General features: G+C 39.2%; 1 protein-coding gene across 1 annotated transcript in view; it reads left to right on the top strand.

Annotated features, from left to right (window-relative positions):
* Positions 1 to 2,678: 2,678 nt before the first annotated feature.
* Positions 2,679 to 19,343, top strand: part of atp10b (ATPase phospholipid transporting 10B) — a 47,326-nt gene continuing 30,661 nt past the window's right edge. Inside the window, exons 1-7 of the mRNA XM_057849346.1 lie at positions 2,679 to 3,290; positions 8,959 to 9,163; positions 10,032 to 10,117; positions 13,413 to 13,519; positions 13,819 to 13,950; positions 14,190 to 14,317; positions 14,389 to 14,641. Coding sequence (XP_057705329.1) covers positions 2,881 to 3,290; positions 8,959 to 9,163; positions 10,032 to 10,117; positions 13,413 to 13,519; positions 13,819 to 13,950; positions 14,190 to 14,317; positions 14,389 to 14,641 — 1,321 coding nt within the window. The 5' untranslated portion in view covers positions 2,679 to 2,880. The remainder of the gene's footprint in view (positions 3,291 to 8,958; positions 9,164 to 10,031; positions 10,118 to 13,412; positions 13,520 to 13,818; positions 13,951 to 14,189; positions 14,318 to 14,388; positions 14,642 to 19,343) is intronic.

Below are 19,343 nucleotides of genomic sequence, written 5' to 3'. Positions count from 1 at the left end.
GCTTCCAATTACCGTAATTTCCCGAATATAACGCCACTTTTTCCCCCCAAAATCAACTTGTAAAATCATGGTGCGCATTATACAGGGGTACAGGGATGGAGACGGAAATATATTATATTCAGTATATATAAAGACCGATTTTTTTTTTAATCGACCCGGCCATGTTGTGTTGAAATAAACGTAGGCAGTGATCCATTGCCGACCATGACGTCACCATTTTGTTTCAGTAATACTTCACTCTGATTGGTCGAATGATTTCGTCTGTGTTCAATTCTGCTTTTTTCACTCTTCATAAAGCACAGAATTTAGTTTCTTGAACTCATTTGAGTCAACGTTTATTGCAACTCGGCAACTCGGACCATAACAAACGTAACACAACACAGACTTCCTGTGTCCGTCAACTACATTTGTCCCTCGGGAAACTCAAACCCAAATAAAAATAGTTCCTCTTGTTACACTAGTGATGAGCTCGTTCCGATTTCTGACTTTGGTCCTCACTTTTATTTTACCGTATCAATCCATGGAAGAACCATTTATTCCTCATGATGAAACGATCAAGTTATACAGCAGCCTTTAAAAGAAAAGTCACATCTGTTTTGTTTTCTCCTGGATTTTGGTAAGTTGGAGAAGTTTTCAGATCATATTATTACCGTGCATATTGTCAGTTTACGTCAGTACTTCTCAAATAGTGGGGCGGGCCCCCCAGGGGGGCACAGAGCGATGCTGGGGGTAGCGCATGTGATCTTGGGGAACATACTTTTTTGCTGTACTAGAATAAAGTGTAATTGCACATCTACTCAGTGGGTGGCAGTGCCGCTCTCATTTTCAGTGTGTGCACAATATTTTTGAACCAAACAGGAGCACCCAGATAAGAGCACTCAGATATGAAAAGCTAAGACAAGGAAATATGACGAAGCGTATGCAGCATTGTCTTTTGTCTTTGACTTTTAGTACAGTGGGAGACGAGGAGAGACCGGTTTATTTACTTTGTCTAAAAATGTTCGCAGCGGACAGCAGGAATTATTTTTTCCAGCGAAAACGTGCCAACAATCCTCCCGCTTTGTCTGTGTTACATTGGTGAAGTAGCGAGCACTGTCATATAATCATATAAGGTGGCATACCAAGTTGCTCAGGGCAAAATAACTCCACAACATAGGTGTCAAGTTCAAAAATAGACCCTTAGGTAGACATTTGTATAATTACCCAAAAATAAGGAGAGAAGACACTCAGTTTTCTTGGCCAAGGAGAGCAAGGAGGGACTAGACAGAGAAATGCTAGATTACGCTGTATAGTCACCAAAATTGATCTCAAGAAAAACCCTCCTTGCTCTTTTTATTAGGGGTTTGTCCTAACACAGAAGGGTGCCGCCCTAAAGGGAGGGGGAAAGCAAGCTGGAGGCACCCATGTGATTTTGGTTGGCTATGTGTGAGCATGTGGGTGGAACTAACTTAATGCACGTGTGTAAGCAAGGGCACTTAGGTAACATGGTCAGAATGACCCAGACACTTCGGTTATGCAACGCTGCGGTCATGGAAGATGTCCTCGAACGGAAGATTGTCCTCGAAAGTCTAGACGAAAGTCCAGACGTAAGATGTTGAAGATGTCCTAGAAGGTCTAGTTACGCAATGTTGCGGCCATGAAGCAAGGCAGTTGTCACACCGACCCTTTTTAACACTTTGTAACACTTAAACATTATACCTAGTATAGCAAGCAATAATCATTTACTGGTTATATCAAATATGAAAAAATATGGCAATATGTATTATGTATGTATTGGGTATATATGAGCACAAGCAAATATTCAATCAATCAAGCAAATATTCAATCAACCCTCGATAATTAACTCAACAATAGGAAAGGAGCTGATACTGCCAGCAGCAAAAATAAAAACAGTCCCTCTGTCCAATGACACTGTCGTTTTTGTTCTATTAACTTTTGTTTTTTCGGTCTAATTGTTTGGAATATTGTCGTTGTGAGTTAATGTTGCTAATCAATTTGAGTTTATTATTATTTATTGACTTTTTTAAACTGGATTTTTTAGTATCAAATGGTGAAAAAATCTTGAGTGTATTTTTACAGTATGGATGAGTTTGTTTTTTTTTTTTTTAAAACTTGTTGAAAGTTGATCTATATTACTTTTTTTCTCTAATATTAAAAAGAACACAATGTTATGCAGAGGAATATTTTATATACAAATGATACTACAGTATATTTACAGTGGCGGCAGAGAGTTGGGGGGGCGCGGAACGTTCATGTCTTCCTGGGGGGAGGGGGGCATGACAGAAAATAATTGAGACGCACTGGTTTACGGTAATGTTTTGAACTACTAATGTGCTATGCTTGTGCTGTGTTTCACCAGTCAGTAAAATGACATTTCTGTATCTGTACACAAGCTCTGTTTTCTTGTATTCTTCTATTTATTGGTGCTAAAATTAAGGTGCGCGTTAGACACGGGTGCAATAATTTTCCCTAGATTTTACAAGTAAATTTGGGGTGCGTGTGATACACGGGTGCGCCTTATATTCGGGAAATTACGGTATCGAATCGGGTAAATTCCGGAACGATGAATCACATGTAGCGTATATGTTATCTGAAAAGGTATAAAAATAAATAAAGATCCGCCTCCATGACTAAGCAACTAAACAGGGCAGGTTAAAAAAGAAGAAAGGATTGAGATTTATGCACACTGTATTTAACTTCTCTGGGAAACTTTAGGAATGTGAACACACCTGTCAATGCTAAGGGTGGAGCTACTCAGTCAGGAGCTGTCACTTGTCTGAATCAGGCCTCAAACACACACACAAGCTCGGAAGTGCGAGACGGCATAAAGATGGAAAGAAAAGAAGCTTGTTGAGAAGCAGCGGAACAGAGAGCGCTTCCATGGCGTGGTGGAACCCTGTGGCCAGAATCAGGGAGGCCTTAACAGGTCAAAGGTTACGCGAGAATGACCTCCGTCACTTGGTGTCAAATCTGCCTTACGAAGGCCAGGCGAAGGCTAGGCAACCCAACCGCTACTTTCCGGGAAATGCTATCAAGACCACCAAATATACACTCCTGTTCTTCATTCCAAAGAACCTTTTTGAGCAGTTTCATCGTCTGGCAAACCTCTATTTCGTTGGCTTGGCTATCCTCAACTTTGTGCCTGTGGTGAATGCCTTCCAGCCTGAGGTGGCTCTTATCCCCATCTGCGTTATCCTGTCTCTCACTGCACTCAAAGATGCCTGGGAGGACTTCAGGAGGTACCAGTCGGACAAGAAGCTCAATAACATGCCGTGCTTCATCTACAGCGGGTAACATCCTAAGTGGTGCATTCATGCCACCTTTTTGATCAAACTAAACGTCTGCATGAGTGTGCGCATCGTCCCAGAGTTTGTGTATATGTGAGTGTGTGTTTTCTCATCCTCCTCTGCGTTTGAGCCCCCTGTGGGAATTCTTGACTTAGAAATAGAAATTGTGTGGGAGATTATTCCTCTTTTGAAGAGGCTCACAACAGTATATCTCGCCACAGCATTGTGCACATTTGATGAAAGCCTCAACCGGGTGTTGTGTCAGCAGAGACACTAAGGTTAGCGGGTATCTATTTTTGAATCACTGGTGTAAAATGAATAATTTACAAAGGAGGATAAAACTGTCATTTTTTTCCCCAACCCTTTCAGCGGTGTGATTTTGGAGTACAGTGAGAGGAGATGGTGGAGGAGGGAAGTGTGTGTTTCCTTTGCTTGTAAGGCGGAATGGGTTCTGCAAGACTTCCCCGTGATGAATTTAACCTCTGCAACGGTTTGTCATTTCAACCGGCAGCTACTTGCTTTCTTATTTTGCACAAAATTAGTCAGCAGCTATGTTAGAGAGCCTGTGCTGTGTATGCAGGCCTATCTGTTTGTATCAATTCAGGTGGCCTCCAGTGCAGAACCAAGACAAACACTACAACGGCAATTCACAAATGAAAGTGTTTTAAAGCCAATGCAACCAAATGGATGGCTTCTTTCCGAAATTCAAACAAAGCTTTGAAGCACCTTATCATATGTGCCATCTCATTTACTGTATCTCAACTTCCTAGTCTTGTCACTCTTCTCGCGCTCAACTTAAGTGAGCCAAACAAAATACTTTTACTGTACTTCAAAGCCAGCTCAGTAAGGTTGTTTAAGGCAGCGGCGGATTCTGGTCTTTCAATGAGGGAAAGTTCAAACTGTGCCCACCTGTGAGTGCTTTGTGACATTGGAGGGGCTCAACGGCTGCTCGGTAGGGAAAGAAACTTGAGTGCCTGAAGTCAAGTCTCCAAACACAAGTCTTTCGCTAGTCTAGGTGATATAGACCCCACTCACCAACGTCACACAATGACGTGTCGCTGTATCCGGCCGCCATATTGTCAGTCATTGTTTATCGGTATTCTCAATGGTTTCAATTTGTCGTGCAATTTATAGTGCAATTCATGGAAGCCCCGGTGCTTTCAGACGCTGTAAACCCATTAGATGTGTCGCACAGAAGACGTTATGTGGAAAAGCTTCGGTCGATCCATTCGCCAGATCCATATTTGATGCCTAAATCGATATCTTTCGACCCGCTGTCTTCGCCGTCTCTGCCTGACATCTGCTACACTGATATTTACAACTATCTTGTCCACAAAAACTCAGCGTGTTCTCACGAAAGTTTGAAAAACTTTAACAGCAGCACTCTAAGCAACATTACCCCCGTGTGACCCTTTACTGCCAATTTTCTAAAATGGCGACAATCAAAAAAAAAAAAGTTGACTGCGATGGCTGATGCTTCAAGGATAGGTGGATATTGGACTATTTCTTCAATAAAATACGCAACAACTGTGTCTGCCTCATTTGCAAAGAGACAGTCGCTGTTTTCAAAGAGTTCGATGTGACGCGATATTAACAAACAAGACACGCTAACATGTACAACATTACAGGGAAGATACGCAGCGAGAAATTAAAGCAACTTGAAGCTAATTTAATTTCACAGCAGCAGTATTTCACAAGAGCCCGAGTGTCGAAAGAGAACGCCACAAAGACGAGATTGTTGAAATTATGAATTAAAATAATAATAATAATAAAGCAAATGTGACACACAGAAGGGCTTGCTAAAATGTGTTTAAATATATTGTTCTATGTAAATCAGCCAAGGTAGTCCCCCGCATTTTTACCACACCAAATCTGGCCCCCTTTGCAAAAGGTGTGGACACACCTGTTTAACTGATGATCCGTAGACGAGGCCAGCTTCTTTCACTTGGTACCAGCTAAATATTATTCAAAAAATAATGATGGTGGAAGAAATAAGCATCTTGAATTTGAAACTGTGTGTTGTCGGCGATTAGCCTCGCAATGATCTTAGTTGTGGTTGTCAGCCCAAAACCCTCTAAATATATATTAAATGCATCTTACCAGATATAAAATGACTACTACATAATCTGTGGTGATCGTTTGGTGCCCAGTTTTCTCGTCGAATTGCAGCAGTCCATCTCGCACTCCTCTCCGGGTCTCTCGGAATGCGGTAGAACTTCAAGCCTCTCCGTCTATCTTCTCTGTTAATGCAACCAACCGCCACACTCGCCTTCACCATTTTGATTATTAATGTTAGCGAGCAGAAAAACACGCCATGATAGGAGGAATTTACGTAGCGGTAATGCGTTAACACGAGGAGTTGACAGACATTATGGCGCGGAGGCGTGGTTGTGACGTCATGTGAGTGGGCTCTATTGAAAGTCTCTGGTTACACTAAAAAACAACAGAATGAAAATTGAAAAATGCCTCCCGCGGATGTCAATACAACAAAATCACTTTTCGCTAGCAATCAAAAAGGGATTTATGAATGAAGGATGGACGATGGACTCTCTTCCTCAGCTCTACGATCCAGTAGCAATTTAATTTCGTTATGTTTTCAATTTAATTTAACTATTTCCAGCTTGCTATGATGATAATTGCGATGTTTGTTTACCGCTTTTCATCTAACTGCGAAAAAAGAGGAAGTGACGATTGGATCGCCATGATATTTAAGTCATCAGCCATTGTTCTGTGACCCGTGAATTTAACGCCTGCTTTCACACACACTGCTTCCCGGGAAACTCTTGGACATTATACTAATACATGATTCGATAAATGTTCGCGTCATCTCTGTGTCAGTCGACCTGGGAAATTGCTTTCACGTAAAAGGGCTGCCTGTTCAATCCCGGGATTTAAACGGTGTTCAAGTGTATGTGATAGGGGCTAGACAGATCATTCAGTCATCATGCAGAGTATCAGAGTGTCTGGGCTAGCCAAGCTCCTCCCATTACCAATGACTCGTTTCGTTTCGCTGTAGTGAAACAATGCACTCTCAACTCTGGAGACGCACAGCATACACACTGTTTAAATGCCTGTTAAACTTTGCAAAAAAAGCCAGTGATAACTAGCTAATTCTCAACAAAAGTTGAGCTAAAACGCAGACAGGTCCTACCAGTCCCTTTTTTTTTTTCCAGTCGCGTAAACAGTACCTAGTTCTTGACAAGTCAGGTTCCCCTCCTCCCCCAGCAGCGTCCCCTCCTTCTGCAGTTCCTGACATCGTCAGGTCCCAATTCCTTGTTCTCATGCTGCTGCTTCACCGTGGAGCTGGCTCCTTTTGTGGGTCCCGATCCGTTTATTTGAGTTCGGACGGCGGGCTCGCATTAAGAGAGGGGATGCTGGCGACCTGAGTGGCCATGATATCCCCCTTCTCTCGCCTCCCTACTCTTTCCTCAGCGCCCTTTTCTTTCAGCAAGGCAACCCACTCGAGAGTACAGCCCGAATAGTTTAAAAACAATTTTATTTTTATTTTTATGCCAATAGTCATGGAATTGTTGGCATTCATAACGTTCCTCACGGTATCTTATTTTTTACTTTATCTTATTAATATGACGAATGATACATGTTTTTCCACAGTTATTTTGTGGTTTAGGGGGTATCTTGTGGTACTTAAAGGATTAATTCCAATTTACGCGAAAATTTGGGTTACATCGCCAGCCTAGGAACGCAACTGGTTCGTAACCCAGGGGCTATCTGTATTTAGTCAATGACACGTACACAGTGTACACACAGGGGTGAAAGTGGCTAGAATTTCTTGCTGGAACTCCCCGACGTGAAGGTCGCCACTGAGCAAGAAATTTTATTTATTTATTTATTTATTTATTTATATCTATCTATCTATCTATCTATCTATCTATCTATCTATCTATCTATCTATCTATCTATCTATCTATCTATCTATCTATCTATCTATCTATCTATCTATCTATCTATCTATCTATCTATCTATCTGTCAAACCTCCTAAAACTACTGAAATGCAAAGAAAACTGTTTTGGCACAGTTATTTCTATAACATATACAAAAACTGATTTTCATTCAAAATTGTATTTTTTCAGTGATTTGCAAATTAAAAGTTAACAAAAACAGCAATAACCCCAACCTCCATCTCCTAATTTTTATTTTCTCTCATTTCCTCACATACTAAATGCCAAATCTCAATTTTAACTACTTAAGAACAAAAGATGTATATTAAAATTGAAGTTAATGTAAACCTTTACTTTTGCTTTCTTTCTTTTTTTTAATAATAAAGGTAGAAGTAACATACATTCAGAAAAATAAGTACAAATGACTTACATTATGCAGAGTGAAATGGAATATATTTTGAAGATTGCCCAAACATTTACTTTTTTAAATCATAAGGAAATGAATAAGTAGCCTAACATAAATGAACAAATACTAGTATAAGTCCAAAGTGCACATTAGGCGTTTTGCTTTGCTGCGTGCATTCGCATATTGACGTGACTCATCATCGTCAGACTGATAATTGCAGCAGCTGGGGAAACCTCCATGCCGTCCGTGGAATAAAATAAATAATAAATATCGTTGGAAACGGATTACGCTACACAAGCACTTTATTATGCTTGTTGTTAACACTTTTGTATGTAAATCTGACGTTGGTGGATTGTTATCTTCTTGGAGATGAAATGCATGTGTGGCAGCTTAGCATTTTTTTTTTACATAGCGTTTTGACAGTTGCCGTCATATTTTTGGAATCAAAGCACCCTGTATCGTAACAGCATTCAGGCCCTGAGTCGTATACCAGAACTGCGTTCCTGCCCAGAATCTTATACCGGAACTGTGTTCCTGACCGTTCTGGCCCACTTTCACCACTGTGTACACAGTATACATTTGATTTTTTTTTTACTTTTTAGGGGAAGCTGAGCTTCCCTTGCAGTCTTAAAGCAATCGCCTCTGGAGGTCTAAGGCCACATTTTTCTTTATTGATTCTAAACTGAATACTAGTAAAGCTAGTTGAATATATGTTAAGTTTTTTTCATTAAAAGGAAAATTGGGACCAGTTCATTTTATATGGTATCAGTTAATACTAACGTAATACCCATGCATTCACTATAAAGTAACACGTAAGCTTAGCACCGCAGGTAGATGAAAAATTGCATGTTAACTCAAATATTCTTTTAATAGTCAATTCAAATACCAGCTAAATTTTGCTTTTGTTTTGTCCTACTTTTTACAAATATTTAAAAAAGGAAAAGCTAGATAGCTTGTTAGATTTTAAAAAGGAAAAGCTAGATAACTTGTTAGATAGTTGACAGCTATCTAACTACACGATATAAATAACAAGATATATAGACAGACATTGTGGTGATGAGCTTGATAGTGACGCATTATAAAACACAACATTCTAATAACACAATGACTTCAGCTCATTGTGTTCCAGGTGTGATGTCGTAAGGTAGCCACCCGATCAGGTCGTACATGTAAGGCAGCATACCTGCAGTTGTCTGTCACTGCTAGTTAGACAGCAAAGATACCTACACAGGATTTTCCTTGGAAACCCTCAGGGCCAAAAGACATCTTGCTTCCACTTCCAACTTCTATGAGTGATGTAGCTAGGCCAACATGTGTGTACAAATCCAACATCTCCTGTGAAAACAATAACAGTGGATCTTTCAGGAAAGAAAAGAAGTTTGTGGAGCGGCGTTGGAAGGATGTGCGTGTAGGCGATTTTGTGAAGGCACTTTGCAACCAAATCGTCCCTGCAGACCTCCTGCTCTTGCACACTTCAAACCAAAGCTACACGTGCCACATAGAGACGTCCAATCTGGATGGCGAGACAAACCTTAAAGAGAGGAAATGTGTTCCTGGCCTTTGTGTCACGGTGAGAACAATAAGTAATTTCACTCACTATTCAAGTTAGTCGTGATGACGGGGAAAACAAAAGTAAGCTAACGTGTTTTACTGAACATATGAACTCGTCATCGGATAACACCTCAAGTGCGGCCTTACAGGGTTTGATGATGACGATGAAGCTTTTTTATTTTGAGCATGCACCCACAAAAAAACCAAAACACATACAGTACAATTCAACAAAAATAATTGCACTCGAAAGGGAGTGAGAAGTAGAAATTTTTTTATTTTATCCCACCCCTGATCTCATTGTCCAGCATCCTTACTTCGTGGGATACTCCTGTTCATACAATGAAAACGAAGAAAAAGGGAAAACAGACAAAAACAACTAAACCAACAGACAACCAACTAAAGTTGGCTCATTAACAATAATTTCAATATTTACACCAATTGACAAAAACAGCAACACACATTGTCAGCAAATGTCATTATACTGTGACCAGACCATATTTCTATACAACGATTTAAATTTTTGGATATTTTGACACTGCTTGAAATGATTGTCTAAATTGTTTCACTCGCACGAAAACGTTTGCAAGTAGTTCGAAATCTTGGTAGCATGAAATCTCCAGAGCCTCGCAGACTATGGATATTCTCATGAACCTTAAATCGGTTTTGTATTTAAATAACATTATAGCTGTATGATAGTTGACAAGATCTTTGATTTTTAATAGTTTTGAGAGAGCAAATAAACGATGGGTGTGATCGAGAAATCCGACCTTATGTATGATTCGTACCGCACGTTTCTGCACTGTGACCAATGAATTGAAGGGTTTCTGAACTAATGCCACTGTGGCAGGACTGTCCTACTGACATTATGCCCCACTCTCTTTCCACAGAAGCCCGAATTTGAACCTGAGAGTTTCAAAAGCGTCGTAGTGTGCGAAAGACCCAACAACAATCTGAATTACTTCAAGTGCTACGTGTGAGTATCTTATACAGTTGAACCTCCAAAGCCAAACTGGTAAATTTTGAATTGTTCGGATTGCTTTACAAGAGTTCCAATTAATCTTTGGAAAAAGTATTTGGGAAATAAAACCAGTCACATATTTGAACATAAATTAAAAATGACTACTACAGAAGTGGACCATTGTGATATGAAAATGGTAAAAAGATTTAAAACATGATTTACTGGAATGGCGAATGAAAAGCGGTATTACATGTTATACATTTTAATTACTGCACATGCATTACAAGTATTTGGCAGCTGAACAAGTGATGACAGGCAGAAGACGCTATATAGTCACTTAGAACAGTGGTTCTTAACCTGAGTTCGATTGAACTCAGGCCAAGTGTCGTTTGAGACTAGGTTTTGGACTGGTTGACCCCAGTTTACAGGCTTTATTCCATTTCTTTCAAGTTCTTGCCCTAGATCTAATAGGAGAAACTGGTTTGCTCAGTGGAAGGTTGACCCACACTTAGTATGAGAAAGTATAACTGACCTACAAACAGTGTGCAGAACGCAGATAATTAAAAAAAAACTTTTGCGTCACATTTCACGCCATGAAAATAGTATGTGATGCAAGGATGTGACCATAAAATGAGAATGTAGACATGATGAACAACCACAAAGGGAGTAAAGTGGTCCCTCGTTTTTCGCGGTTAATGGGGACCAGAACCCACTGCAATAAGTGAAAAACCGCGAAGTACCGCACCCGCCGACATATATATATATATATATATATATATTTATTCAGATCTATCATTGCACATAGATACATGTTTTTTTTACCTTCTTCCCCAAAGTATAATTAAAACTAAACTAAATTAACTAAATTAAAAATTTTATGTATATATAGGCCTATATTCTAATAAAATTTTTAAGCACTTTAACTGTATTAGTTATGATAAGTTTTAAACATGTTACTGTGCCACAGAATTATTTTTAAACAAGATTTTTTTTTTAAAAAGTAAAAAAAAAAGCTTGTCTTTATTAAATGCTTCGTTGAGTATCCACTCAAATCTGCTCCACCTGCTCACTTACACACAATGAGCTGCCACAGCAACTGTTTAACAAGTTAAACGATGATTGACGCATGCAGCGCTTTGTAGGTCGAGTCTATGGCAAGATCAAAGCTTAACCGTGTGTCAATCATCGTTTTCTTTAATAAGCAACTCCAGCTCACTGTCTGACGAACAAAGAGCAGGGAGAGGGAGGTAGGGAGCGAGCGTGAGACTGCGATCGGTTCGGGACAGCTCATCTGTATTTGTTTTCTTTTTTAATTGAAAAAAAATGTACTCAGGGCGCGACGGTTGAAGCGCGAAGTAGCGTGGGATCACTATTACTAGCGTGGGATTCCTATTCTCCATGTCTAAGCACCTGAACAGGACTGGTTAAAAGTGAAATAAATAAATAAATAAAAGAATGTAGACATGAAATTTCCTTTTCCAATGTAAAATTAACTGCAAAACACCAAATTTATTTGTTGGAAATTAGAAATTTGAATACATTTCAAGGGGAATTTGCTTGCTAGCTGAGTTATATCGGTTTTGAATTTGACAGCCCATAGACTTCACTATCTGTTGAAGGGACACTGTGCTCGGGCCGGTCTGTGGGGGGCTTATTTTCAAAAACTTAAAATTCAAATATTTTCAAAACCAAAGCCGCTAGCGACCTATAACCAAAACAGGCATATATGAGTCTCTGTGAGCAGCGACATAAAAAAAATTCAAAGTCGTTCCCTAGTAAAAACCGATTAATTATTTTTTATACAAGTATAAAACGGCTATAAAATCTTAAATTTTACGCTAAATGCACAAAAATCACCAAATATAGATATACTGTATTTTCAGGATCAATATATAAAAAATAGCAACTTAATTTAATTTGAATTTAGTGCAAGTTTTCAACAGCTAATAAATGATTTTACATCAGAAAACTGAATACTTAAGGAAAGTATGCAGAATCATCCAAAATCCTAAATTTCCTAACTTAACATCCTAAATTTACTCAACAAAGTCAAAATTTGCAATTTTCTACTTACAATCACAACTTATTTAGGTTGAATTACGCTATTGTGTAGCGATCCAAAATCCAACTTGGCGGCCGTCACAAAATAAAGAGCTTTTTAAGTTGAAAATTCTTGTAAATAAATGCTTAAATCGTGGAATTTCTATAGATATGAACGTAAAACAGTTTAGATTCTTGGTTAAAAGCAAAAAAACGGGCAGTTATCGTTCATTTTACGTAAATATTTCAAGAAAACGTTATGGTATTGTGTAATCCTACATAGCAGCCGTCACGAAAAAAAGAGCTTTTTAAATTGAAAATTCTTGTAAATAAATGCTTAAATCACAGAGTTTCTATAGATATGAACGTCTAGATTCTTGGTTAAAAGAAAAAAAACGGACAGTGATCATTAATTTTACGTAAATATTTCAAACTTTCCAAAGTTACGCAAATTTTATCCATTGATTTTTTTCACACAGTTTCAAAATGCATGCATGGTGCTATTTAACATAATAATTACCTTGAATCCTAGACCAAATCACTCTTGAGGCACTCTTGTCTGCTTGTATGCAGTAAAACTTTCATCCTATTTCCACCTAAATCTGGCGTTAGAACACAGCGCCTGTTTATCACAGTGAAAGCCACCTCAACGTTCTGCCTGGGTCGGCCCCCTACGGGAAGGCGTGGCGCAACGTCTGTGGGAGCTGTCCTGTCAACTGATGGTGGAGTCTATGGACACACACACAAAAAACGGCTTCATTATTAAATTCCGAAGGGTTTGGTGAATGCACATGTGAAACTCGTTACCTTTAGAAAGGTTAAGAACGACTGACTTAGAACCTCTAGGTCAAACCACACAATCAGGTCAATGGCACAACTCACTAGTCACAGAATATCCAAATCAAAGTAATTGGCTCACAAAAAGTAAAAGTTTGACCACATTCAAAGTATAATTTCCAACTCCCGAAAAATATTATCTTAAGGGATTTGACGTTGGAGGTTTCACAGTACAAGCAGATGGATGCCTGGATGGATTCATGAAACCTTTCAGAGCACAGCAAAACCTAATTCCTACCCACTCGCTGCACTTTCTGATGCCATCAGAGGCATCATTAGAGCTGTAATAGACTCTAATCAATTTCCCTGGGAGTTACAAATCGAAGAGCTCGTCTCTTCTTGCTGCCCAGCTGTGGCCTAAAAGGCAGACAATTGAAAATGTGGGACATCAACAATGAATGTCTAACAACGAGTATTCTTTCTTCTGCCACAGGGAGAAACCAAATAAAGAAAAGGTGGGCGCTGGAATTGAGAGTTTGCTGCTTCGAGGTTGCACTGTCAGAAATACCGACCACGCTGTCGGTTTCGTGGTTTACGCAGGTATTGTTCACACTTCAAAGATGTTATCCGTCTACAGTATCTTTTTAGATCTGTAAGGTAATATGCTAGTGATGAGTAGATGCACTCATCTACCCATTAGCATGTTACCATTGACTTGTTAGCACATAATAAAAGCCAAAACAAGATCTGTAACCATAATATGCTTGATTTGCTTTCTGGATAAAGGCATTTTGAAAGGATAATATTCAATTTTCTTCCAGTGTTTGGCCCAATTAGGCTCATATTGAGTGCGCGTTCTCGCTAACATAATGCTAGCGCCTTCTCATCCCACTGTTAAGGACATGAAACCAAATCAATGCTGAACAACAACGGGCCAAGATACAAACGCAGCAAACTGGAGCGGAAACTGAATGTGGACGTCATCTTTTGCGTCATTCTGCTCTTCGCCATGTGTCTGGTCGGAGCACTAGGTCAGTGATGAATTACATAACTAAAGTATGAAATCATTATGCACATCAGTTTATGCTTAAAAGCTTTTACACTTGTGAGGGGACATTTCATTTGCACCAGCCGTTGATCGGTCACTTTGGCCCCAAGCCAAATGTGCTGGATGACGATAGGGGCGGGGGGAGGAAAGGTGTGGCGCCAAAAATAGCCTCCTTCTTTGTGCCAGTCGATGTGATTAAGCCTCCTGTCCACACACATTTAGGTCACTTATATTGGCGTCAGGCACTACCTGGTGTGCCCCCTTACCTGGTGCCTGACGACAAAGGCCATGTGGACAGCCCTAGTCTGTCCAGCTTCTACATCTTCTTCAGCATGATCATCCTATTGCAGGTGGAAACAAGTCTTGACCTTTGGATTTGTCTTAAGCCAGATTTTTGATTTATTGTCATATCCTCTTTCAGGTCATGATCCCAATTTCCCTCTATGTTTCCATTGAGCTGGTGAAGATTGGCCAGATCTTCTTCATCACTCATGATGTAGACCTTTATGATGAGGAGACAGACAGCCGAATACAGTGTAAAGCTCTGAACATTACAGAGGACTTGGGACAGATCGAGTACATTTTCTCCGACAAGACGGGCACGCTCACTGAGAACAAGATGGTGTTTCGACGTTGCTCCATCATGGGCAGAGAGTATCCGCACAAGGAAAATGGTAAACATCAGCAGTGCTTCTACAGCCGACATATTTTGTGGGACTTATCATTCATATTTGCCTTTCATGAGGAATTTAAGTTAAAGTTGCCCTCAAGCACGAACCACTTGATGAGTGTCAACAATTAGGTGAACTCAAGGTCTAAGCAACCCAGATAGCAGACTGACGTTGAATAAACATCAAAATCATCACTATGGTTGACATTGAAATTTTTGACAATCAACAATGTTGAATCAATTTTAGCAATACTGATGACAACAGTGACGTTGAAACAACGTTGTTCTGTGGTATGTCAGCCGATGGTTGGGTTAACATTGTTTTATAGTTGATGAACTGATGTTGACAAATAGTTGATTTATGATTGACCGGGAAATATAAGTGAAAATTAAGCCATCCAATTATGGATGAGTGGGAGTTATGGTCGAAAAATAGTTGTGATCGTGGTTGACCGGGAAGACAGCGACACAATGTGACAAAGTTGCCGAAATTGTAAGAAATGGTGCATTTGCTGTGATTGGCATTCAAGGGAAAGACCCACAGTGATCCCTCCCTACTTCGCACCCTCAATTCATCACGGCTTTTTAAAAAAATAAAATTAAATAAATAAATACAGATGAGCTGTCCTGATCCGATCACAAGTCTCACTCTCCCTCCCTCTGCTTTTCTTGGTCAGGCAGTGCACTGGAGTTGCTTATTAAAGTTAACGATGATTGACAGATGTCAACGTTTGATCTCGCCAGAGACACTTGGAAGCCGAAGCTTCAAAGCGCCGCATGCATCAATCATTGTTTAGCTTGTTAAACAGTTTCTGTGGCAACTCATTGTGTCTAACTGAGCAGCTTGAGCAGATTTGAGTGGACTCAATGAAGCATTTAATAAAGAGCAAGCATTTTTTTACTTTATTCTTGTTTTAAAACAATTTGGTGGGACAGTAACAAGTTTGAAACTTATCATAATTATTACATACATACATACATACATACATACATGTATGTATACATACATACATACATGTATGTATACATATATATGTATGTATGTATGTATGTATGTATGTATGTATGTATGTATGTATATATATATGCATATATGCATGCATACATACATACAAGTTTTTTAAAAATTATACTTTGGGAAAAAAAAGTGAAAAAACATGTCTCATATGTATCTCTTTCCAAAGCTAAATCCGAATCAATAGGTTGAACACACACGCAAAAAACAAAAAACATTTTTTGTTGTTTTTTGTTTTTTGGTGGTGTGTGTCAGGCTGAGAAAACAAGGCGGACTCAGCTGCGGAGTTCTGGAAACAAAAACTTAATTAAGAAAACCAAGGTTCTTCAGCTGGCATGCAGGAATGAGGAAAAGTACAAACATAAAACGATCCAAGCGGAAGAAAATAAGCCAAGACAACTATGATCAAAAAGCATTCCAAAAGGAGGAAAAGTACAAACATAAAACGCTCCAAACGGAGGAAAAAGCCAAGACAACTAAGATAAAAAATTCACACACAAAACACTCCAAATGGAGGATAATATCTAGATTACTATGATAGCTACAAAACAAGGCTGACATGATCAACATGTACAGTGCTGCTCAAAAGTTTGTGAACCCCCTCAACATTTTGGAATTTTCTATTATTTCAACCTGATTTCCTAATCAATCAATTCAGTAGTTTTTTTTTTGTTTTTTTTAACAGTTGTGTTGTCGAGACTAAATTAAAAAGAGTTTTCATCAACTGATGTAGGTGCAAAATTGAACTGTTTGGTCACAACCAAAACCGCCATGTCTGGCGAAAAGTCAACACTGCATACCACCAAAAGAACCTTCTCCCAACAGTGAAGCATGGAGGTGGGAATGTCAAGATCTGGGCTTGCTTTTCATCCTCAGGACCTGGACAACTCCACATAGTCCAGGGAATCATGAATTCTGAGGAATATTGTCAAATCCTAGAACATAACCTGACGCCATCTGTTTTGAAGTTAAAGCTTGGCAGAAGGTGGATCATGCAACATGATAATGATCCAAAGCATTCCAGCAATACAACCAAGGAATGGCTGAAAAAGAAGAAGATTCATGTTCTGGACTGGCCCAGTCAAAGTCCTGACCTAAATCCCATTGAAATGCTGTGGCGGGACCTGAAGCGAGCAGTTAATGCCAGACGCCCATCAAACCTCTCTCAACTGACTGCGTTCTGCAAGGAAGAATGGGCAAAAATCCCCCAAAGTAGATGTGAGAGGCTGATTAGTCACTACAGAAACCGTTTGGTTGAGGTAATCTCTGCAAAAGGAGGCGCAATATCCTATTAACTGAAGGGGTTCACATACTTTTGCACACATGATATCTGAGTTTTTCTTAAATCAACCACTTTTGTTAAATAAAGAATGACAATATAACTATTTCTTTTGTTTCAGTCCATTATTTGGAATGTCAGTATTGTGGATTTGGGTATAACTTAACATTTAATAAGGTTATTTTAGTTTTTTTTACAAAAAATCTGACCATCGCTGTGGGGTTCACAAACTTTCGAGCAGCACTGTATAGTAAGACAAGACAAGGGAAACTCAGGCAATATATACAGGAAATGGGGAACAGGTGGAAACAAAAGGTGATTACGCGACATGAGAAAGGGCAAGTACACAGACACAAGGAGGGTGAAGCCTTCAAAATAAAACAGGAAATAACATGACAGTGGGGGGCGCTACTTCGCTGTTTTACTTATCGCGGCGGGTTCTGGTCCTGAGTAATGGCTACCCTATGCCCCAGACCACATTTGTGGCAAGGTTCGCAGCGAAGCTCCTCAGAAGAGGAGGAGGCTTAAGTTTGAAATAAGTTTACGGAGCGTTCATGAAGTTTTCTGTTGTGCGATTCAATTAAAATTAATTTCAAATCTAGCCATGTTTTTATATTTTATTCATTTAATATTACAATATTTTTTTGTTTAGGTTTTGTAAGGATTTCAATGTTGGAACGATATTAATCGAGGGTGCAAAATTGATGACGTATCAACATTGGGTGTCAACGTTGATTCAACGATATAAGATCGACAGCGGCACGTTGATTCAACATCGGTCTGCTATCTGGGAGTTGTCATTTCTTATCCATTGTTTCACTTTTCCAAACGATTGTTCACAACAATGGAATGTGAACATGCTAGGTGTTATTTTGAAAGCCAGAATTCACACGTAAGCTACTTGAGAGAGTCTGTGAAGAGAGTGAGAATTTATTACTAGAAGAAGGTAGCTGGTGCCTAAAGCGTGGGTACACACATGCCTTATACATCTTAATAATTAACATGTAAAACTCCACATGGTGAGGGAAAAAAACTGCTTTGGTTCTAAACTGCTCTTATAGTGCTCGCCGCCAGTATGTGGCGGAAAACAGACAAGACTGAAAAAGCAGTTTCTGCTCTTGCACTCCTCTTTAAAAGAAACTGCTGTATTTAAAGCCAAAACAACTGTTGTGTTTGATAGAACAATATGTTTACATGCTGGCATAGCAGATTCATAGCGCATTAAGCCCCCATACTATTTTTAATTTGCCCGTTTTACCCGGAAAACCTTCATTTACAGACGTCGCGCAACCGCTGTTGTTTCAACCCAGCCATAAAATGAGGGTAATAATTATATTTATTATTCAAAATGTCTGTCGTTTTTAGCCTAGAATCATTAACTGATGTCTCATACTTCGTTTTTTAAAAAAATGACTTTCAAAAATTCTTCACTCGCATATTTTAAACTTTTAAACAAACTATTTTGTCATAATGAAAAAAATGGCGTCTGTAAAAAAGTCACAGATATCTACCTCATAACTATCGCTTAATTGTATTTTTTTGTTTGTTTCTGTCGCATTTTTTCCCGATATGTTAGATGATAAATAATCGATCCAAACAAAGAAAATTTGGGGGGAAAAAAACGTTTAAAAAGGTAAATATATGAAAACTAAAATCTCGACCACTCCTTGATGTCTGCGATTTCTGCATCACGACCCTAGTTATATTACCATGTTTCACCCATAAAATCCCCAAAAAACCCAGCTGTGCCCATTCACAGCTGTGTCTTGCCACTAAGTGATCCATGCTACATGGAATTTTTGAATCGAAACAAGGTAAATACGCGATAATATCTCGTTAATGTCATGGCGTCTGTAATTCTGCTCTCGCATGCTCTCACCTCCAGATAGGGTTTTGCTGTTTAAAAAAAAAATTTTTTTTTCTTTAAATGCCCTCCTGTTCAAAATTTTTCTTCCCCTAGAAAACTGAGATTTTAAGCTTTCCAATGATATATCACACGTGCATATCGGACAATTTTGAAAGTTGGCGAAATTGGGGGTCTCAGAGTGGAACGTCAAGTCACCTGAGTGTTTTCCGCCATATACAATCAGTGTTGTTAATAACGGCGTTACAATATAACGGCGTTACTAAGGGCGTTATTTTTTTCAGAAGTGGGTAATCTAATTAATTACTTTTCTCATCTTGGCAACGCAGTTACCGTTACTGAGGACGGAAAGGCATGCGTTACTATGCGTTACTATATTGGTCGAAAAATCTGAGGGAGACGGACTCACCGAGACGACAGAGCAGATCAGGAGTAGGGAGGAGGCAAGAAAGTTGTGACGCCGAGCAAACGCGATGCTAGGTAGTTCCAATAATACATGTTGTAGCCGATAGCCTACAAACTACGCCCACATGTTATGGTAGATATCA

This window comes from Corythoichthys intestinalis, chromosome 11 (genome assembly GCF_030265065.1).
Source record: "Corythoichthys intestinalis isolate RoL2023-P3 chromosome 11, ASM3026506v1, whole genome shotgun sequence".
In the NCBI taxonomy this organism is placed as follows: Eukaryota; Metazoa; Chordata; class Actinopteri; order Syngnathiformes; family Syngnathidae; genus Corythoichthys; species Corythoichthys intestinalis.
This window is presented reverse-complemented; position numbering and strand designations above follow the sequence as displayed.